This window comes from Hemicordylus capensis, chromosome 1 (genome assembly GCF_027244095.1).
Source record: "Hemicordylus capensis ecotype Gifberg chromosome 1, rHemCap1.1.pri, whole genome shotgun sequence".
NCBI classification, from domain to species: Eukaryota; Metazoa; Chordata; class Lepidosauria; order Squamata; family Cordylidae; genus Hemicordylus; species Hemicordylus capensis.
Window position 1 is genome coordinate 388,172,540 of NC_069657.1, and position 23,959 is coordinate 388,196,498.

Sequence of the window (23,959 nt, forward strand, 5' to 3'; positions counted from 1 at the left end):
GTTTTCTATTTGCAGGGTGTTTTTTAATGTGGTTTATTCAGAAGCTCAGAAGTTGTAGTGATGAATTTTACATACATATGCACAATATTCTTCAAATTTATTAATCCAAACCTAATTTTTGCCTTTATCTGCATTTTCATCAAACTGAAAAGTATTAATTACCTCTCATGCTTCTTGGCCTACTGCAGGAAGAAAGAGTATTGGTGACTGCATACTGAAGTCTCGCATTTTTCTTTCCTGTTCCACTTGCAGTGCAAAACAACTCATATCCTTATTTCCACTTTCTCTTATTCTTGCCAGAATTTTCTTCAGACACCAAATGTCAAGGGTTTTGAGGGCGTGGCAAGCTCAAAAGCTCACAAGTTGCACCTGGGGAAAGACTAAAAAGGAACCGGGTTTATAGGGGAGTAGGGTAGGGAAACACAACAGGGGGAGAGGAAATGGAGGACAAAGGTGGCAGGGTTGAAAAATTAGGAAATAAAAGCACTGAAGCCTGTGATGAGGTAGTTCAGTCAGCCTGACGCAGCATGAAGAGTGCAAAGGGGCTAAAGCTGAGAGAGGAACTGGATAGGAAGAGGAGCGGAGTGTCCAGAAACTCCTTCCCCTGCCAACAATCTCTGTAGGAATTTACACCAGGTTTCCTAAAGGCTTTAGCTGGTCCATTCCCCCCCGCCGCCCTGCCACGGTTTTACTTTATGTTCCTTTTGTAACACACATTTGTAGCTGCGGTCTTTATAAAATAATGTCAATGGAGCCTAAACTGTGGAACAAACTGTACTTATCTGTGTGCAACAAATGACTTCAAAATGGCTTCAAAGTGGGGGGGGGGCAACCAAACCTTCTGGGGCAAGGAATTGTACAATCTGGTCACTGTGAGAGAAGACGACTTTTTATATATTCAAGAACAAGCCTTTTCAACTTTGGGTCAATCTTGCTCTGCCACCTCTCCGCCCCCCGCAGCAACTAAAATGGTGTCCCTGCTTAAAATGTTGGGGGAAATGGCTGATGACCCTCAAGCCACTTTGAAAATCCTGATTGAACTATAAAGCACAGTATAAAGGAAAAGGAAAGTATATAAATAATTTCTCCATATATTTTTCAATCCCTGAGGTCTGCCAAAAGAGCCTATTGCCTATAAAGCAATACCATTTTTGCAGGTACTTTGAAAGGCATCATTCAGTTTTACAGTTCATGTTAAGGTTTTATTTTTGTTTTTTTGCAGACCCCATATTGTTTATTCCCTTCTGAACACATTTGATATTTTCAGAATGGTAAGAGGCCTGACAGTTTTTAACTGTGAAAGGAAGACTGAAATGAGCTTTAAAAAAAAAAAAAAGCTTCCAACGATCAAGTATGTTGCTGCTAGCAGTGTAGAAATGTGAGACAGTATTCTAAGTAAGGCTGCCATTTTACCTTAAGTGTGAAATATGGCAAATGGCTTCTGAAGGGAATGGAAAGACGCTGCCATTCATGAAACATTCAACAAAGCAGACTTGGGCAGCATTTGATTTTGATCAAAAATCTTCAATAGATCGTTCTTGGCTGTTTTATTGTAGAAAAAAGAAAATGGCAAATATAATGGCAAGTAAATAAAAGGTACAAACTGAAATTGCATTAGTGAGCGGAGGAACAGGTTGCGTTCTCACCCAGTGGCTGCCTTTGGACATAATGCCAAACTGGAGGCAAATGTGCCAGAGGTTTGACTTGTGGATGGATGTGTCCCTGGCCCCCATTCCCCTCATTTTTTAGTTTAGGGAAAATGCACACTCACCAGGTATGTCCTCCTGCTGAAGATGACCTTCAGGTGCATTGTTGGGACCACCAGCTAGTGGTGTGCACGGAACCAGCGCCTGCCGGATCGAAGGGGGCGGTGAATAGCGATGTGTGCACAGGCACCGAGCACTTCCAGGTACTTCCATTCTGATGTACACTGGGGCAGCAAGGAGGTACATTGCTACCCTGCAGGACCGTTTTTAGAAATAGCTCCAGCAGGGGAAATGCGGCGGGCGGTGGGGGGAGAGCACCCCTAATCCTTAAAGCTTCCCCCCCTCTTCGAACTGCTGGACCTTCGGACAGGTTCCGAGGTCCATAAAAGGGCCTCTGAACCAGTTCGTGCACACCCCTACCACCAGCACCTTCGTCCAGCAAGGGGTCTGTCTGGAACCCCCAGAAGGTTATTCTGCTGCCTGGCCTGGATAACACATCTTCAAGGGTGTGTGTGAGAACAGTTAGCTCATAGCTTCAAGGGTCTGTGTGAACAGTAGTGCACAAGCAGTGTGGCAAGAGGGAGGGATGTGGGTGTGGGAGGAAGCAGCCTGCATTGAAATACACCAGAGTAGGTGCCCCTGTTCCAATGATGGGAGGACAGCGGGGTCAGGGACCATAGAGAGATGAGTGCTGTGGCATGCACTCTATGTTTTATTCAACAATGGCTCCATGTCTTTTTTCACAAGGCACCTCAGTGATAGATCCCAAGGAACCTCTTCCGCTTTCACTGGCTCAGTCTAACATTCCTTTCCTGCCCGTGAACACAAGTCCAAAAACATACAACGGACATCCACCAATGTTTTGCCTTCCCCTTAAATGTGGGGAAACGTACTTTGATGCCAACATGATCCAATACAACCCCTGCAAAACTACCCACAGCATTTTCTCACTCAATAGGGGACAGTTCCAATCAAAGCAACTCCTCCACAGAAACCCACCTGCCGCCACAGAAAATTATACCTTTGTGCTGTGGGGTAGACATAGATGGCTGCTGGGAGCAATTTAATGGCCCCATTTTTATCTACTGCCACCCTTTCTAGATGATTATGCTCCCCACCAGGGAATCCCTCCACACACACCTGGTGTGCTGCTAGCAAACTACTGCCAGAGCAATGATGGATTCTGGTGGCCAGAAACAGGTTCCTGATATTCATAAACTTGTTTGCAATTGGCACCTCGATGGCATGCAGAATTTCCTGGGAAGTAGTTCTTCTCTTGAACGAGATCTTCCTTGAGGACGTGATCCAGGTAGGCAACTCGTAGGAGGTGATAGCAGGGTTCCTGCAGAAGGGTTTTCTGGCCCTTCTTGGGGGCCAGAAAGATGGGGCAGACACGGAGATTTTAGTGCACACCCCTCCCCTGCCACCAAAATGAGTACTTTAGCCGCATGCACTACTACAGTATGACTCTGCAAGGTGTTGTAGACTCCACGGGGCATTTCATAGACGTCTATGCTGGGGTGTCTGGGAGAAGCCACAACACAACAATCTTCTGGACCTATCCTCTTGCTTCCAAACTTAGGGCTGGGACCTGGGTGAATGAACCACCAGTACTTGTTGGTGGCCGCCCTATGAAATCTGTGATTTTTGGTGATCAGAAATACAGAAGTGGCTAGTAACCCCCTACCACGCACCTTAAAGTGCCTTCGAGAGAAATTTCAACTTCTGACACAGTGGTGTACGAATGGTGGTGGAGCAGGCTTTTGGTAGGCTGAGGTCCTGCTGGTGCACCCTGTACACCTTGTTGGATGTGGATATAATCCCACAGGTGATAGCTGCCTGTTGCATCCTTCACAACATCTGTGAGTCCAGAGGCGATATCCTACTGCAGGACCACTGGATTTGCCAGCCCCTCAAGCAAGAGGGAGCAGCAGTGGCCAGATGCCCAGGCAAGACATGGATGTGGCTCCCAGCCCTGCTCTGTCAAAGAGGAACCAGAGTAGCAGCAAGGAAGCGGGGGTAGTAAGAGTGGCTTTTGCAAGATACGCATGGGAGCATCTTCCACTATCCAACAGCAAGGGAGGCAAGTATGTGGTGTTGGAAGAGCACACTACTCTTAAAGCGTGAGTAAGTTGGACACTGTGAACACATCCAGCTGTGGTTCCTTGAAGCCTCAATACAGAAAACACCTGGAGTGGCCATGCAACCTTTTATTTTTTTGGGGGGGAGGGGTCACATTTTGCCCCGACAATGTGTTCTGTGTCTCTCTCTCCATGTTACCTGCCCTTAAACTACCTGCCATGTGCACAGGCAATGGGACGGGGCAGGGCTGAGCACCAGGTGCCAAGTGTTGCTTCTTCTCCGCTAGCATTTCAACACAGAGATCTGCTGGTTTGTAGAGTGACTTGGGTAGGTAAGAAGGTAAGGGGGCTTTGAAGGGGTGGTGTCGGACCCACACGCCCTATCACTAGGGACCATGGGAAACCACTGTCCTGACACTGACACCCAGAGCAGAACTCACCAGGAGCACAGGTGGCAGCAGGTGTGGTGAATTGAAAGCTCTTGCAGTCTGGCATTACACAAGCATGGTGGGAAGAGAGGGGTCCGATCCTCTCTTCCTGGAGGGGACAAAGGGGCCTTTCTAATGCAGTGATCACAAACCACATGCAGAATTGCCCTCTTGTCTTTAATCCTGACTGCAAACACACACAGGTAACTCCCCCTGGGCAAGAGTGTCAGTCACATGGCCTCACCATACACAGCCTTTCTGGGCAGGTAGCAGTTCCCAGATGCATCAGCACACACAAATTTGCATCAGGCCCACCCCCCAGGTTCGTTGAGCAGCTGCTCAGACACAACATGGCATCAGCTATCACGGGGCACCATTCCTTCCCGCCCCTAGCAAGCCAATGAAAAACTGCCCCCTCACCCCATTTTTGTGGGTGCATAAGGGTGTCCCTCCCCCCAGAACACCATGAGTGATCAAAAGCACCCATTGCCATCCAGGGGTTGTCAAGTGTGGTGCTTGCGTGTCACTGTCTAGTTTGATAGTTATTGCTAGGGCAGTGCTTAAAGTGGTGAAAGGAAAGGGTTAAAATGTCTTTGCGCTGCCAAAGGTGGGGAAGCGATGCTGAAAAGGCACAATGAATCATGCTAGGCATGTCCCTCTAACTTTGTGGCACATCCCTCTAACATCATGGCCAACAGCTGCAGCTAACTATCATGCTGATACAACAGTGTGGTGACACGAGCGGAATGGAGCTTGCTGGGATGAAGTCTGGGTGGCTTAGGAACAGGGAGGGGTCCCTCTGCCCAGAAGCTGGGGCTGCGGAACCACATTTGGATGATCGTCTGCAGGATGACACCTGGTTTTATGGATTCAGCACAGGTTCGTCTAACCGGGGTTTCACGCAATGTCCAAAGGTGCTGAGTCACAGAAAACTAGTTTATAAGATTCTGACTCTAACAAGATTTTTCTGCCCTCCAATTCATTTTCTTTGTGTACATCTGTAGCATATAATTTCTATCCAATGGTGGAATGGAAATTTATCATGCAGTTGTAATTTCTCATGCAGTGGTCACAGCTGGTAAATCATTCTAGATTACATCGGCAGCTTGGAATATACTTACTAGAAAGCAGGCAGTTTATAGTAATGTATAGACCACCAGCTTTTTATTCTAACTTATCCTACTCCACCTGGGTCTGACACATACAGGGTGGGATGGACTTATAAACCCTACAAGCACAGTAACAATGTTGTGCACCACGGCATATTAGCCAGCAATACACTGGAATATGTCCTCTTTACAAACACTACATGCATAATCTCTTTTAACCTAAATACCTAAAGTGAAAGCAATATCCAAATGACGTTTTATCAACACTATTAATAAGTGCATTATTAATACTTTTTCTACACAGCTAGAAGCACAACACTTAATTAATACCTCCTAGGATTTTTATGTGCCAGTTTTATCGCTGTATTTGTGACTCTCAATAATCTTAGGCTTGGCTTCTGATCTTCCCTTCGGCTTGTTTCCCAGCTGATGAGTCTCCAATAGAAAGCATATACTTATTATTTCATGTGGAAAACCTTGTATTTTATATTATTAGTCATTCCATATTAACATTCCAGATGCCTGCAAGTTTGTCCACCTCCTACTCCTGAACTGCATTGCTGGCACAGACAGGAGAGATATCAGAAAGCTGTGAGGGAGGGGAAGGTTAAAATCCTGGTTCATTAAAATCCTTGTTCAGCAGACCAGAGGCTCTTCCAGATGGCTAAATCGTGGGATTACACAACTAATCATTAGTCACATAGAAGACGCAGCCTGAAGCCAAAATAATAACAATTCTGAGGGTGTTCGCATAGGGCTGCTTTGATATGGTATTCCCTCCTTTCTTTTTGAATTTTTCCTGTGGACTGTTCATACCACTTGCTCCCGGGTCTTTCTTTGGCCAATGGCTTTCTAGAGTAGGTGGGTTGCAGCACCTCCTTTTTTTTCCCTACTGTGCATTTGTGGTATGCGCTTAAAAAATTGTTCATTTCAATAAAAACATTTTTTGAAATGCTTTTTAATGATCTGGAGGTGGGCCTTTTTTCTTTTTCTTTATGTTATCCCCCACCCCATGGTGGTGGGTGGTCTTGTGGAACAACCACTGACTCAGCAAAGATGGTAGTCTGGCTGGCGTTCCACAGGATCGCCCAACAAATTTTAAAAATGCAAAGAAAAAAGTCGCCACTCTATCACTATGGTCCCTCCATACATCTCAGAAGAAACATCAGGCTTCTTTCAAAGTATCCCCAAAAGCTGCCACAGAAAGTGGAGCCTTTTAACACAGGGATAATTCGGGATAAGCTCCAATGCGCAGGGAAAAACCCAAATTGTGTATGGAGTGCTCCCTGATACCTTGCAGGTACTTTGAGGTAAATCCCCCCATGTGCGAACGCACAGCCATCATGCCGGGAGAACTTCGAGGTAAATGTGCTGCCTGGGGAATCCCCAGGTGATTTGGGGATAGTCATCCCACAGCCAAAGCTACTTCACAGAATACAATGGGAGAACATGGTGTCCGTTGTCCTGAATTTCTTGGAGGAAATGGAAGATAATATAAATACAAATAACAACAAACAGTAGTAGTAGTAACAGTTTAGAGAAACATCACAATATGAGGACGTTCTTTGAGAGTTGCACACTTTCCTTATGATGGCTGCCGCCATCAAACTCCCGAACAACTGCACTGATTTTGTTGAACTGCTTCTCTGTAAAGGGCAACAAGTTTTGAGATCAGAGCCTAGAGATGATGTGAGTGTTCAAGTAGGTGCATTTACCAGCCTTGCTTGAATACATATGAAAGGACTGGAGTGAACACAGTCCTGATTGCAACCTGATTTGATCAAGGCTGCAATCAGAACTGTGATCACCCCAGTCATCTCTATCTGGTGTGATCAAGGCTGTGCTCACTCCGATCCTACAAACTGTTTCCACAGCCATTAGTTCTTTTTCCCCTGCCTCAAAATCTGCCAGAAACCTAACTAGGGGCAGCCAGAAGTTAGAAGCAGAGGTGGCTGTGGGTGCCTGTGCTTCAAGTTCCAATACCTGTAGAGCATCTTTTTCAACTAGAAAAAGTCCCAGTAGGAAAATGACTCTACACACACTATTTCCACTGAGGTGGCTGAAGAGGCAGCTGTGGGCACTCTGCAAGTGTTTGTACTGGCTGCTCACAAAACCCTCAAGGATTTGTATATGCTTAATTGGAACACATGCAAATTCTCAAGCACTTTCGGAGTAAGTAGTGAACTGCTTGTGCATCCCTACCAGAGGCTTTACTGCATCTACAGCTAATAAAAAATTAGAGGAACTGTAGCCCAGATGCAATTTGTGTGGTGGATGCTGAAAAAGGATTGACTGGGAAGTCTGAATAATTCACATACCCATGAGGCCATTGATTTAATGAAGATCTCTGCAACTGTGATGAAAGAAACACGGACAATTACTAGAGACGATGAGGGATTTCTACCATGCCGTCTTGGCTTAATGTGAATTGTAAAACCAGGAGCTATCCTCTCTGACTGACTTGGCTCCATTTCAGGCTCAGTTATAAAATTCAAGGTGGAATTCCTTTACAACATTATAGCATTAGGATGCCTTCCAGGGGTAAACATTAAGGATGTCTTGCAGGGGAAAATATTGTTTCCCAATCCTTCCCCCCCATTCCTATATATACTTTAAACTTGCTGTAAAGGCCAAAGCTAATACAGATTCACCATAAACACAAAATGAAATGAAATGCAAGTTCAGATTGTGCCTACATTTTGCCATAAATTCTAGGCAAATCCCTACATAAAACACTTTAGGAAAAGGAGGAAGAGGAGATTCACATTATCTCTCCTTTTTTTTTTTTACAAAGACCTTTTAAATAATATTATTTATTGGTTCCTTTTGCCACTGATTATTCAGAAATGAATCTTCCTGCTTACCAACAGCAAAGCAGAATGAATTACTTGCTCTGATAGTTGTAAGCAGAAGACTATTAACCCTCAAGGAAAGCAATGTGCCAGTAATGTTTTCTTATATTTGCAGCAAATAGGTACAGAAAAAGCCTTTGCAGTGCTAGTGTTAATACGTATAACATGAGAGGTTAAAGGGCACAGCTGCGTGGAATGCCATATACTGTAGCTGATCCAGGAAACCCAACTGTGTGGTCTGTGATTATTTAGTAAACTTTGACTATCTAATCAGAAATCTGCCCATACTGCAGATGCAGATTAAATCAGTTCTGCTTCATGCACAATCAAGTTCCAGGCCTCATAACAGGTCATGAAAGAAATTCTAAGTTCTGGCATTGGGTGCTAATGAGTAGATGGTACTTAACCTGAGCTCATGTTAAGCACACAGTTAGTTTGTAAGCTACTTTGTTAGTTTAAAAAATGAGAAACTGGGTAAAAATACAGCAAATACAATAAATAACCAAGGCATAGGTTTGTGAGTTTGGAAGAAAAATTGGTAGATTGTTGATGGTGTCAAGGTGTGCACACATACTATCCTCCTGGAAAGCAGTGTATGGTAAGATCCAGGAAATTACAAGCCTTACACTATACATGAACTCCTACTATTAAATAGGGAATGGAAAGATGTTCCTTTCATTTTATTATTTATTTATTTATTTGATTTGATTTCTATACCGCCCTTCCAAAAATGGCTCAGGGCGGTTTACACAGAGAAATAATAAATAAAAAAGATAATTTAAAAAAAAATCTAATTCTAAAATTCTAATAAAAATAAATAAGATTTTGCACAACAAACTGATCATAAGCTTGTAGCAACAGCTAAAATTTGAATTAAAAATATCTAATAACTTCAGTTATATCTATAAGGTATATAGAATGGCATGACCACATAAAAATTATCTCAGCTGGTTCAGTCAACAGAAGGCCTATAAACATTTCGGATATAAGGGCCCTGCTTATAGCATACATGGACCTAAACAATCAATCAGTGGCTGGATTGGAACCATATGCATTAATATCCAGACAATGCAACAGTAAAGCAAAAAGAATAAGAAAGAGCTGGAAAGCAGGAATGACAATCATATCCATAGTAGGAAATTATCATTACTGTTGAGCTAGGAGAAAGTGATATGAACATGAACTTCCATTCATTTATTCAACAAGAACAGATCTGTATATAGTATTATATGTATACAGTATTTGTATACAGTATTGTATGATATATCAATATATGGAAGCTGAGATTTTATATAGCAATTATTGGATGTATCTGCCTTAATGTCTAATAAAAATAAAAGCATTCATCTATGAATGCTTATGCAATAGCTTATAATTCTTTCAGTTAGCCTCTGAGTACTACCTATTTCTTTACAAGTTTTAAACAATTATCTCTTAAAGGGTTGAAAAGCATGCAGGAATGTTTATCTGCAAGGTGACAAATGTATTTCTTTCATGGGTTTACTGGCACATGAAAGCTCTATGATACCCCAAAATGTCACTTTTGAGAGAGGAACATCATTACGCTCTGTGTGTGTGTGTGTGTGTGTGTGTGTGTGTATACATACATATATAAGGTCACTTGGTCTTCTGAGAAAGGCAATGAATTTGTTAGCTTTTCTAGTTACATGGGACTCTATGCAGCCTAATTACTGAGCCAGAGTTTTTCATTTTCTTTGGGGAAGAAATCTCCAAGGCCCTCATTAAAACCTACAATCCATCTATGGAATGATGGAAATGGAATTATAATGTCCATGTGTGTCACAAACCCAAAGAAAATAAATGTGTTGATGCATTTCTTCTAAGATACACACTGGTACTAGGCAAAGGCTGCAGACCAAACTACATGTTAGGTTAAATGCAGCACTGGGAATGACATGTTCAACTTCTTTCTAGTAAACAGCAATCGCGAAGAGGCAGTTCTGGATTGGGATTGTGGCGGAGGTAGAAGAGGGCTTTAATTTCTTTGGCCACTCTGCAGTCTTGATCTGGCTTGGGACCCACTGTGTTTGATATTTGCCCAGGAGGAAACTTCCCATTGGCATCAATAGGAGCTTTCTTCCCAGGTCAAATACCAGCGGGTTGGCAGTCAGGCTGGCCCAGACTGGGACCAAGACCAAGGCACAGCAAAGGATTAAAGGCACCGTATGTGTGAACTGGCACCTTCATGTGGACAACCTATATCCAGCTGTCCTGATTCCTATGATAATTGCAGCACTTCAAGGTTGCAACTATCGCCCAACCTCACAAAGGTTGTTTCATGTCTGAACCAGCCTTTAGACTTCTGACAGCCTTGGAATTAATAGAAAATAGTTTATATTTGCCACAAAATAGTAAAACAAACAAACAAAAAACCCCAACCCCTCCTGCTTTGAGCACAATACAATTACACTTATGAGACAGACACTGAAATCTTGAGAAATTTAAAAATGTGCCCAGAATCCACAGAAGTTGATAGGATGTGCATGTAGAGATTACTGCGCAATTCCCATTGGCCTCAATGGAATTGAACTGCAACTCATTTTGTCTCCATAGCACCAAGATACTGTAACTCATTCGGGGCAGAATAAATAATAGATGACAATGACCTTGCTTACAATGCCCTACAGGCATCCTTAGATACCTGACAAAATAAGTTCTCACCAATAGATCAAATAAAATGGCCAGCATCCAAAGCAGGCAGTGTACGAGCACAAAGTGCTTTGGTTGTGTGCAGAGGGGTGGCTGATTCTCACAGCGGCCCCTTACATGATATGTGGTGGCCTCCTGAACTTTGTGGGTTTGCCAACAGAAGGACAGAGTGGAAAAGCCACACAGCTTGCACAGAACACTGACTGCCTGACTGCACAGGGAATAGAGGACAGGAACAGACCCTGCCTGTGCTGCTGCAAGGATGGTTAGAGAACAAACACACAGACCCACACTGCTGCATAGGTGGGTCTGTTTCACTTCGATGAACTCCTGCACAATTACACACTGAACAGATACTTCCACTCTGGAAGTACTGAAGTATCTGCACAATGTATGATTGTGTCGGAGTTCGCAAGGAGCAGATCAGACCTGTTTATGCAGCAGCACAGCTCTGGTTTTTCCATTCTCACCGCCCTGCTCTTGTCCTCTGTTCCCTGCACAGTATGCCAGGTACTGCAAACAGCACTTTGAATCCTGGTCAATAAGTGCAACTTTTGCTAACAAAACCCAACTCACATTCACTAAAAAGCACCGTTGCCCCTGAAGCGCCAGAGTTCTACTGCCCTGTGTAAGCTGAGCTGCAGCAGCACTCAGTGTGAGTTTCTGAGGATCCCATTTGGTCTTCTCATTTCAGCTTCTTTCTAAGAGGAAATAAAGATACAGCAGCGACTGAGCCAATGAATCTCATCTAACTTTATGAACACAGATGGCCTATGGACTCGAAGAGAAAGCATTGTACCATAGCAAAGGAAACATCGTAAATGATATTGTACAGCAAAGTCAGAAAATCTCCTCTTGTTAGATGGTGTTACTGTTGACAAGCAATAGCAGTGCCCTGTGCCCACGTTCTAGGCTGCCGCTCTCCAATCTTCCAACAAATCAATTCCTCTGACTTTTTACTCCCTTGGCTGCCACTGAGATGGGTCTGTGATGAATTTAAAGGAGGTTGTCTGATCAAACACCACAGAAAATGCAACTTCTGCAAAGATTCTCCATGGGAAGGAGAAAAGTGATACAGTTTTAAACACAAAACAGATCCTCAATCAAATTGTGTTTTATGCAATAAGACCGAAGTTGCTTTGTAGACAAGCTACCCTTATTGTGATTTAAAACGACTCTGTCATGAGTAATGAAGAAATTACATTGAACTGAAATTTCAGGTTTTGTCCTATACATATCTGGGGTGCATAAATGAGACATTTGTTGCTCTGGACCTCAAGAACAAAATGCACATAAGAACATAGGAAGCTGCCATATACTGAGTCAGACCATAGGTCCATCTAGCTCAGTATTGTCTACACCAGGCCTGCTCAACTTAGGCCCCCCAGCTGTTTTTGGACTACAACTCCCATAATCCCCAGCCACAGTGGCCAATAGCTAGGGATTATGGGAGTTGTAGGCCAACATCTGCAGGAGGGCCGAAGTTGAGCAGCCCTGGTCTACACAGACTGCCAGTGACTTCGCCAAGGTTGCAGGCAGGAATCTCTCTCAGCTCTATCTTGGAGATGCCAGAAAGGGAACTTGAACCTTCTGCTCTTCCCAGAGCAGCTCCATCCCCAAAGGGGAATATTGTACAGTGCTTACACATCAAGTCTCCCATTCATATGCAACCAGGGTGGACCCTGCTTAGCTAAGGGGACAAGTCATGCTTGCTACTACAAGACCAGCTCTCCTCTCATAAGAAAGATTCTGCTGGATGAGAATGAAGATTCATCTGAATCCTGTTTCAGTCATTACAGAATTATATGCCTAAAGGAAACCTATAAGCAGTGCATGAATGTACATTCCTGCCATCTTGTATAGTCATTGTCTCTGAACATTGAGGTTCCATTCACTTATTATAGTTGTTGACAGACTTGTTTTTCATACACATTGTATGAGGTAGAAGTGTGTGTTTGTATGTGCATATAAACAAAACACACACATACACAATTATATATTGAGTCTCATCCAGTCCTCATGAAGGCACACCACCACTCATGGGGAGAACATCATAGGGGCATAATGGAGCCCAGTGCTCCTTTCTCAGTAATAACGTACATGCAGATGCACCTCTCTGGACTGTTACAGGGAGTGGAAGATACTTCCATATCCCCCGCCGGCCTTCTCCTGATCACATTCCTTGACCAAACAGAGAGGGAAAGGCTCCCTGAGGCTATGGGAGGCACACGCAGGGCTCGCATTGCCCATCATGGCTTGGAGCAGTGCATGCCCATCTGGGGGTATGGGGGAACCAAACCCTCTGTCATTGAAAAACAAGGCCAAAACTTAGTCATGTGGCTAAAGGGCAGGTAGGCATGAGGTGGGACTAAAATAACTGACAGAGACACCAGAAAATATATTAAAAACAAGAACAAGTTTACTTGAGAAAAAAGGTTTCAGAAATGCAAAAAGAAAGAAAGAAAGAAAGAAAGAAAGAAAGAAAGAAAGAAAGAAAGAAAGAAAGAAAGAAAGAAAGAAAGAAGAAGAGTAGTAGTAGTACAGGGACAGTAGATGAAAGATTATGTTGACAAGAGTACAAAAATTACAAAATACAGGCAAGCAAACTTGCTAGCCTTCTGTCACAAGGCCTAGCAGGCTTCAGTAAGACCAGCTTCTTCATGGCTAACTTCTCTAGCAGTTTCAGCCCAATCTTATATACTGCTAGTGTTCTAGCCTTCTGGCTCACACAACACTGTTAGCAAAAAGTCTAACAGAACTTTTCTCGTTCTCAGTAAGGATGTGCACGAACCGACACTTGGCCAGTTTGGCAGTGGGTTTTTTTAACCTTTAATGAGCAGGGAGGGTGCTCATCTCTCCCCCTCACCGCATTTCCCTCACCGGAGCTATCTCAAAAACCATGGGTGTGGGGCGTCAGCGTACCTCCTTGTCACCCCAGTCAGTGCTGGACCAGAAGTGGCCAGGACACATGCAATGCCACCAGCCACTTCCAGATCGAAGCTGACTGGGGCAGCAAGGAGGTACGCTGCTGCCCAGCGCCAGAGGCTTTTGAGACAGTGCAAGTGGGGGAAACGTGGCTGGGGATGTGTGAGCACCCTTCCTGCTCCTTAAAGGACCCCCACCACCGAACCAGCCCAAACTCTGGACCTCTGGACCGGTTCGGCAGTCTGGAAAGGAGTAAGGACTGCTGGACCAGTTTGTGTACATCCCTCGTTCTCAGCTCACAGCTCTTCCCTGGGCTGTAGCATGTCTCCCTTTTATACCTTGGCCAATGAGAGAGTTTGTTACCTCAAGCAGCTAGAACCTTTTTTCTCTGCCTGGAGACAACCAATAGTAACTGGCGTACTATTAACCAACAGTAACAGTTTACAACTTTCCCTCCAAAACTCTGCAGCCAACAACTTTTACCTCAGAGCTGCTTGTCAGGGGTAGCAACAGTTTTAATCCTTACAGAGCGTGGAGTGAACTTAGAACAAGGCTAGTGCAAAACAAATAACAAACCATAAAACAAAGAGGGAAAGGGTCATTCCTTCACACCTGGTCACCTCTCCATGGATGCTCCACATACAGTAGGACTTGATCAAGTCCACTGTATAGTTTATGTGTGTGTATAATCCAGCCAAACCATAAATTAAGCATGTGCTTAAATATATTCAATTAAAACCATTGAGACATTAAAGTACTTGGCTTTGCCCTGTTTGTACACATATTGTATAAGACAGAAGGGACCAAAAGTGTGCAAAAGATGAGGACTAGTCTTTGGCTCCCCTTGGAAAGATGACTTCTTATTGCAAACTATCCTTTATTTAAATTGTATTGAAATGTCAAGTGGTGGCTATTTCTGATTTCACGGCATAGTCTGTCATAAGTGAAAACAACAAGAGCAGCAACAATGTGCTTGCTGCCTTGGCTGCTCTGTGGCACTTACCCTGTAGAAATTCAACTGCCACTAAAGCTCTCTCAGGCAAAAATAAATGTATGCTTCATTTATTGTTCCCGCTGAGAGAAAAAGAATGAAATAAACTGCAATCAGTAAAAAGTAGTACTTCTACAAAGAAGTGAGGTTTGTAACTTCCATTTGGGAGGCAAGCATACAGCCATGGAGTGCCAAGATGACACTTCAACCTTTGTGCCTACAAGATGCATCAAAAGGTAGTGAGTGTTGTCTTCTACTGGTTTGCCTGGCCCCAAGATAACAAAGAACTGCACTCCATTAAATTATATGTAGCTAGAAATAGGCCATAGATCTAAATCCAACATCCTTTCTGCTCACAGACCAAAGAGAAATGGTTCAAATTTCACCTTACCTGTGGATTCATTCAGCCATGATACTTTCTCCAAGTCTTAATTACTTATCTGTCAAATAGGAGTCATAGGGGTCTATTTTGAAATGGGATTGGAAAACTCTGTATATTCAATGTGCTATTAGTGCATGTATTTCCAATTTATGAACTGAGGACAGTTTTATTTATTTACTGCTATCAATGTGCACAGCACTTTACCAAGATTATTGCTCCAAGGTGCTTACAATCTAAAATTCAACACAGGATAGACAACAGAGAAAGAGAGGGAAGGCAAAGGGGGAAATATGCTATTATTTCTGTTACATATACTGAGCTACAGCTGAGTTTCAGGGCTTGGGGATATGCCAAAGATAAAGCGATTTATGGATAAACTGCTTTTAAAAAGTTATTTGTTTAAAAGTTATCCTGCTTAAAAAGTTTAAAAGGTCAAACCTGTGCGACATATATGTATGCAGCAAAATATACCTTGCAAAAAAAGTGGGGGAATTACTTGGATCCAAATCTGCAAGTGTGAACAACATACAGATCCCAGTTCAGACCCTGACTTCCCTCATTAAAATATCCCAAATGGAGTCAGAGACAGGAACTTTTGAACAATAAAGGAATAAAGTTTATTTTTACAGAGCAGAAACACAATGCAAAAACCAGGCATCTGGTAATATTCAAAATGGGAGTGAAAGCAGCTTCCAGGAAGACAGCAGGGGCGTGAAGGAAGAGGCTTGTCTGGCCTTGTGGCCAACAGGTGAGGCAGGTTTGGTGGCCAAGGGAGGGTGAGATGACAGAAAAAGGAAGCCGAGCAGCTCTTTATCTCCCCCCTGCTTTGCTCTCTCATGAGTGATGCCAAGGGTGCATCTCATTGGGAAGACCCAAGGGATCCTTTCCACAAAGGTGCTGCCATGGCAAAAGAAGCCACATCCACAGCTATGACCTGTATGGTGGGCGAAGAGGCACCAGGAGGGCACCTTAATCCCGGGTTTGATCGGTGGCTGGCTAGCCACCAGTGTCCACACCAACTCCCCAAGTGACGTTGGGGAAGGCTAGGCAGGAGCAGACACTCAACCACGTGAGCTTACTTGAGGGGACAAGCAGAAAGAGGGACGACTTGGGATACTAGGAAGAGCAATTCAGCTTGCAGGCTCAACCATGTGAGCTCACCTGAGGGGAAGTTTTAAGCAGAGACTAACCTGCTGGTACCTATATCAAGCAGCAGCGATATAGGGAGATGCTGAAAGGCATCATCTCATACTGCGCAGGAGGAGGCAATGGTAAACCCCTCCTGTATTCTACCAAAGAAAAACCACAGGGCTCTGTGGGCGCCAGGAGTCGAAATCGACTCGACAGCACACTTTGCTTTACCTTTAACATTAACAGAGTGCTTGGCTAGATGGAATCCAGGGCAGCAGCAGAGGGGCCGAAAAAACCCTCAGAGCAGTGGCCTTAGAGAGGAGAGCTGGTCTTGTGGTAGCAAGGATGACTTATCCCCTTAGCTAAGCAGGGTCCACCCTGGTTGCATATGAAAGGGAGAAGAGGAGTGTGAGCACTATAAGATATTCCCCTCAGGGGATGGAGATGCTTTGGGAAGAGCAGAAGGTCCCAGGTTCCCACCCTGGGATCTCCAAAATAGGGCTGAGAGAGATTCCTGCCTGCCACCTTGGAGAAGCCACTGCCAGTCTGTGAAGACAATACTGAGCTAGATAGACCAATGGTCTGACTCATTATATGGCAGCTTCCTATGTTCCAGTGGAAGGTGGGAAACAATCCCACATCTGAACACGCGAATCTAAAAGTAGAGCCTATTTATAGGTTTTTTCCTTTGGGGTCACCTAGAGTTTGCATTACAAAGGTGAGAAGATTCAAGAGCAGAGGAGATGATTAGGAATCTTTATTTTGGAGTCAGGGGCAAATGTGTGTGTGGGAAAACTGCCATTTAGATGAATCTCCATGACAAAGGGCACTGGTACTCCAAAATCTAATTAACTGCTTTGGAGCTTGCCCTGAGTGCATTTTAGGTTGTGGTTACTCAATTTCTTAGCACTTACGTTTTGTCTTAGGACCCCTATTTAAAGTAAAGTGAGCCATTGAGTCAGTTTCAACTCCTGGCGACCACAGGGCCCTGTAGCTGTCTTTGGTAGAATACAGGAGGGGTTTACCAGTGCCATTTCCCACACTGTATGAGATGATGCCATTCAGCATCTTCCTATATCATTGCTACCTGATATAGGTGTTTTCCATAGTCTCAAGAACCATACCAGCGGGGATTCGAGCTGGCAACCTCTGGCTTGCTAGTCAAGTCACTTCTGCGCTGTGCCATTGGGTGGCTCATGGACCTCTATTTACTTCCAGCTTAATTACAATTCATGTATCTGGGCTGGCTGCTTTGCCTCTCCACTCTGCACTGGTGCCTGACTATGCTATCTTTTTCCAAACAAAGGCTTCCTTTCCTCAGGGCAGCCAGTGTGTGCCTCTGCAATAGTCTCTCTGGGTGGAGTCAAAATTTCAAAATGGTAGGGAGGCTGCCTCATAAAACCAGCATAGATACTAGTTGCATTTTAATGAGTAATATTGCTTGTGAGGCCTCCACTCTGCAATCTCCAGAAATTAGAATCCAAAGATCTTGGTTGGTGATATTTGAGCAATACCTGATGATATTACCATAATACCTGCATCAGTGTTATGCATCATTAATGTGAGCCTCCCATGGAGAGGGGCCTGTGGGCAGGGGCACACCATACATAAGCTGCAACTTGCACTTCCCGAAGGGCACAGAGCATAATCCAGATATTATCATTTCAGCAAGGCATCATCTCCAATGATGGGAGTAAATGGTGGCTGAAGCAGCCCATCCCTTTCATATTTTGCAATCGCCTGGCAGCACAAAGCCTATTTAGAACTTGTTCATCGCACAAGTACAATAACCCCTGGGTTATTGCCTGGGCCTGGCTTCCCCCCTAAATATTTTTCTTTCATAACATCAATAAAAAAGAGGTGAATTCCCTAGGATTATTGTGCACTCCTTGGGTGGCTGATGTGACTCAGCTTTTGGCCTCAAACCTGGCTATCCAACCAGTAGGGCACTGCAATGCATATGTTATATAGCTTGGCTCTGGTATCTCCCAGGCAAGTGGATGATGTTTCATTTGCTGTGGCTTGCTCAAACACTTTGAGAAGAGATTCTCTCTAGCACTGGCATTCATGAGCTGTGGCTGTAAATTGTGCCCAGAGTGTTCATTTTCTCTGAAATGTGTTCTCATCGCATTGTAATGAATGGTGTCAAGTTATTGGTGTGAAGAAGCTGATTTGAGATTAATGAAATGACAGTCAGGGATGCAGAAGCAGCAGTAAATCATCAGAGGGGAGAGACACACCTTAAATGAAGCTTTCAAAGAACATAAATTGTTTCTGCTTAGCCTCATCTAAATATTAGGTTTTGTTAAACATCTGCTTAAGGGTTAAAAACAAAAGGTGACAGATAGGATTGGCTAAACATCTCACTCAGCAGCAAGTCTTCGTCTTTCCAAGAAATGATTTTGTTCTTTTGGTGACTAGGAGCTGAAGTGATCTCTTAATCTGCCTCCCCTCTCCCACCTGTCCCTGTGTATGCTCAAAGACTTTTCTGAGAAGTGAACAAAGGGGTGGGGAGAGGAAACTAGTACACACAAAAGTTGCTGTTTGAAGCAGGGCCAGTCTCGGCACAAGGCACCCTGAGCAGCTGCCAAAAGGCCACTGCTGGAACCTGCCCTGATCCCTTGGATGACTGAGCCGAACTAGCAAGAGGTAACTGCTGGCTGGCTGGGCCCACTTCCCTCACATAGCTGTAGATGCAAGGCTATTTCATTCTTGGTGGGCCGGCAACAACAGCAACATCATCAACAACAGTATTCTGCTGGGGCTGCTGCTTGCCATGTTTCCCCCCACTCACAGTGCCCCACATAGCAGAAACAACAGCACCCTAGCAAATGGCTACTGCCTGCCATCTTTTTCCTCCCACAGTTCCCAATAGCATTCCCAACAGAACGCTGCTGCTGCTACTGCTGGTCTGCCAAGAATAAGTGAAATCCTCTTCTGCCACTATGGTAAGAGAAGGGGGCCGACCCAGTAGGAAGTCCACCAGAGGTCTCCTTGTCTGGGTCCTCCTAACCTGAAGCTGGCCTTGATTTGAAGTAGGAACATACTGTCTTGGCATTACTATCTTTTGTTTTATAGTGCAATGTCTTGTGCCAATAAGATTCTTGGACTCTAGGATGCCACTTCTAGTCCTCTACAAAGCCCCACCTCAAATCTCTAGATTGTCCTGTTCAAGATAGTCAAGTGGCAGTGCTAGGAAGGATCTATGTCTCAAATTTTAGAAAGCTGTTGCCAGAGGCAGACTAACTATGGCTCTAAACTGGTATAAGGTAGTTTCTTGATTCAAGGAGGTCTGGTGGTTATGAATGTACAGCTATGAATACATGTGGATCAGAAAAGGTGAGAACTGCCTAGCAGTTTTCCAAAGCATGTGCACATGAAACATGGGTAACAATGCATGGCTGAACATTGACTCCTTGAATAACAATGTAGATTAGAACCCTTACTACAATGGTTATCTCATTTTATTCAACAGAGCAAAAATGTTATCCCAGGACAATCTTTAATTGGCTAAAATAGAGTAAAATCTGCATTATTCAGATGATTCAGTGGAAAAGCTGTAGAATATCAGATCCAAGTTGTGTGTTCAAATGTAATTAACCCCCTAATGGCAGGTTAGATTTTTTAACACACATTAATGGCAGACATTCCAAACAGAACCACCTTTTCAAAAAATGTAAATGCGGGAATTCTACAACAGGTCACTCCATGTCTGGAAACAGTAAAACATGGGATAGCAGGAACCAATGCTGAAAAGATCCTGTTAGTTGTGAAGTTGAGTCAAAATGCTTCCAATGTTTAGAAGTATTTGGACCTCTGAGTTTTAGTTTATGTTCATCTAATACTATAGACCAGGACAAAGTGGGGCACCTTACAAACAAACTGGTTGGCATCCTAACACAGTGCTTGGGCAGCAAAGAAAGCACAAGTGTAGCTGCTGCATTCAAGAGCAAAGTAGTGTGGCCACGTGTGCAAGGAAGATTTTTGCCCATTTCCCCTTCCTTCTGAAACAGCACAGTAAGGATGTGTGAAAAGGTTCAATGTCAAACAGGTTCGACAGAGACCTATTTGGCATGCGTGGCCATCAAAATGACCACCGCGATGGAGGTGAGGTCCAGAACAGGAGATTTGGAGCATAATGGAGGCCGGCGGGGGAGGAGGAACCTCCGTCGACCCCCCCCCCGTGGCCTTGGAGAAGCGCCCCAGAAAAGGCAAGTGCAACAATAATTTTTTTAAAGGGTCACGAACCGCGCCAAACTCAACCGAACATGTGTGTGAGTGTGTGTTCTGTATGCAGAACCAAATTGGCCCGGTCCAGTTCATGTCCAGTTTGGACTCAAACTGAACCGGGCCAGCTGGTTTTGTCCACACCCCTACAGCACAGCCCCTCAGAGATATATTTTTGGGTGGTATAGAGCACTTCTGAGGGAAGGAGAGATTGGCAAAAACTGCACCCACCCACACAAGTAGTTGCACTGCTTTACTGGAATGTAGCAGCTGCACACATGTGTTTCCTTTGCTGCCCACATGCTGCATTAATCAGAATGTCAGCCACTATCAACGATAGAATTATTTCCACAAATTAGCACACTCTATGTATTTAATATTAAATTGTACCTTTACCAGTAATTGCTAACATGCTGGTTTTGCAGGAGGCATACCTCTGCTGGAATGGCTCAACTAGTGAGAAACATCACTTAGAGAATTAGAAGTAATAACACAGACATTATATAACAAAGCAAACAGAATCTTCTTGTGTGGGGACTCTGATCAGTGGGATCTGAGGTACACGATTGGCTATTTAACGGCCACATAGGCTGTCATAGACATTTATCTTCTGCATCTTCTTCTCATGAAGAGCAGTCTTTTTTCAGCTTTAGAGGCCTTCCTCACGCAAAAGTCATGCCAGCCTCACAGTCTTCCTTAAGCATCATCAAGTCTTGCACTAGGCTATGCTCTGCCCCATGGGTCACTTTCATAATATCAAAAGCCTGAAACAAAAAGGAGAAGGAAGATAAGCAATCCATCATTCTCTATAGTAAGCGCTGTCAACTGCTCTGATTTTGGCTGGAATGTTCCTCTTTTTAATTGCTTTGCCATTTCTAACTATGGAAAGCCCTGTGTCACTTCAAGCTTCATCTGAATCTGTCTTACCCTTCATGAAAGGAAGATGTGTCCAAGCACAGAGCAGTGCCTTCTCCAGAGCAGTGCCCTGCCCACATTGTGGAATTCAAAGCAAAGCAAAGCATTGTTTGGACCCATGACAGTCGCTGCTGGTTTCCAATGATAGCTGAATATATTTTTTAGAAAAGCAATTCTAATTGGCTAATTTTTACACATGTGGAAGTCTGGCTGGTTTTTGTTTAGTTGTCAGTTCTTAATGTAATTTCATTATTTTTATGTCATTAATCATTTAAGAGAGTTTTGTGGTATGCCGCATCAGGTGCCATTCCTTTACGGCAGATAATGTGGTAAAACATTCATCTGCCAAAAATCTCCATTCATCTTGGGCTCTCCACTAACTTCTTTGTGTGTGTGCTGCATGCTTACCCGGCGGGGTAGGTTTAGGGTGAGGAGGAAAAGGAGAAGCCAGGCTGCAGTGCATGCTAAATATCCAGATATCCTTTGTTGGGAACTGGCCATGGGAAGTCAAGAATCTGAGGAGCAAATGGAGACTAAAAAAAATACAGAGGCAATAGCAAAAACCCTTGGGTGTCAATAAGAGCTAAAGAACACCTTATTTATTATTTTATTTATTTATTCAATTTTTATACCGCCCTTCCAAAAAGGCTCAGGGCAGTTTACCTTTCACTAAACATCTGGCCATCACTGCAAACAGCAGCTGCAAATCTAGCTCCCTTCTTTCCTCCCACATCATCTAGTAGAACTTACCCATGCCCTGACATCATAATCTTTCCCCACTCACTCTTGCCAGTAGCAGCCAAGGATGTGGAGCACAGTGTGTCAATGTGGACCATTGTGACATCAGGGCACAGATAAATTTCTTCTACACATTTCAGAAGTGAACTAGACCTGCAGGTGCCACTTTCAGTGGAGCCATATGTTGAGCTTAACGTCTAGTTGAAACACAAAACAAATGTGCGGCAATGTGCTAAGCAAAATATTAAAAGAGTGGCATGAAGAAGCCATGAAGTACAACTATGAATATTTATATACAATGTTGTCTCAAAGTGGTTTACATAGGAAAATGTTGCCTCCCTTTCCCCAAGTGGCTCACAATCTAAAAAGAAATACAAAGTAGACACCACCAACAGCAACTGATGCTGCTAAGGCTGGATTGGGCCAGTTCCTCTCCCTAGTAGAAGAGACTCACCATTTGAAAATGTGCCTGTTTGCTCAGTTAGCAGGGTCTAGTAGCTTATATGTTCCTTGCTGCAATTGAGATAACATGCACACCAGCTCAAGAGTTATTTTAGAGTCTATAGAATCAATGGTGTCTCATTATTTAAGCAGTTCTGTTATAGAAAAATTATCACGAGGACACCAATATAACACAGGGCATAGTATCAGAAACGAAGTAGTTTCTTGCCCAAGAATATAAAGTCAAATTAGATTATTATTACAAATGTGCCTCTGAATGTAAATGAAAGCCCAGCATGTTCGTTTGCGTCTGATTTGCATTGGGATTGGAGGGTACCTAACATCAGAGATGCATGTAACAAGTATGCAAATATGTTACTGCACTACTCAGTCATGATGAAAGGAGGGAGCAAACGCCATCATGCTGATGTGCTACAAAGCAAAAGGCAGGATAGTGGGGAAATCATTTCTGTTTCTCCTTTGTCTCTTGATTAAAATGAAAGTCTGTTAGAGAAGGCAAAGAAAGGACAGAGGCCTAGAAAGCCATATTCATTTTATGTTAATCACATATGCAGCTAATAATGTACAGGGCAAGCTGGAAAGAACCAGTTCAAATGATACAGAGTTTGAAAGGCTTAAGCATCACATAGGAGTGGGAGGGCTTGATGTTGATATAGAGTTGTGTTCATCCCACAGTAGGGGATTGATGGAAATGCGACATATATCAGGAGTCAGATGCAAGATCACAATGTTTAAGCAGTGGGTTTTTCCTTATAAACACTCGTGCATTTAGAACAAACCTGCAAATATTCTGTGGCACAGCCTTGCAAGCTAGAATGCTTTTTCCTGATTTGCTACTTGTCTATACATTTCTCTTAAAAAATAAAATAATAACATCCTGCAGCTAAAATTTTAAGTGGGACTGCCCAGGAAGAACAGCACCCCCTCTCTTTTGCACCATTTAAATCACAATGTGAAACTGCAGAGAACAGATGTGGCTGAAATAAAGGTGTGAGTGTGTGTGTTTCTGACTTGAGTTGTGTGCTGATGCAGAGTGAAAGAATGCATTACTATTTAGAATGTGTGCTAAAAACATGACATCAGTTACTGCCTAATATTTTTTACACCAATTATTTATTATTATTATTTATTTACACAGTCAGACAGGTGTTGATGTCTGGATAAAACAAACCAGTAAATGAGTCCTTCCCAAGGACCTGGGATGGCTGAATTTTATTATCAATGTTGTTGCTGTTATTATTACAGATATCATCACAGAATATAGGTTGTTCCCAGTAATGTTGCTTTTTGTAATTTGCTGATGGTGATTTCTGTGGTCCCTATGGTGCTGAGGTGCTCTTCA

The 23,959-nt window shown here is 43.6% G+C and overlaps 1 protein-coding gene across 9 annotated transcripts in view; it reads right to left on the minus strand.

The window, feature by feature from the left end:
* Positions 1 to 18,598: 18,598 nt before the first annotated feature.
* SMYD3 (SET and MYND domain containing 3) overlaps positions 18,599 to 23,959 on the minus strand; it is a 582,729-nt gene continuing 577,368 nt past the window's right edge. For all 9 annotated transcript variants that reach the window (XM_053302247.1, XM_053302329.1, XM_053302319.1 and 6 more), the window contains one exon: positions 18,599 to 21,266. In XM_053302247.1, the coding sequence (XP_053158222.1) occupies positions 21,165 to 21,266 (102 nt within the window). In that variant the 3' untranslated portion in view covers positions 18,599 to 21,164. The remainder of the gene's footprint in view (positions 21,267 to 23,959) is intronic.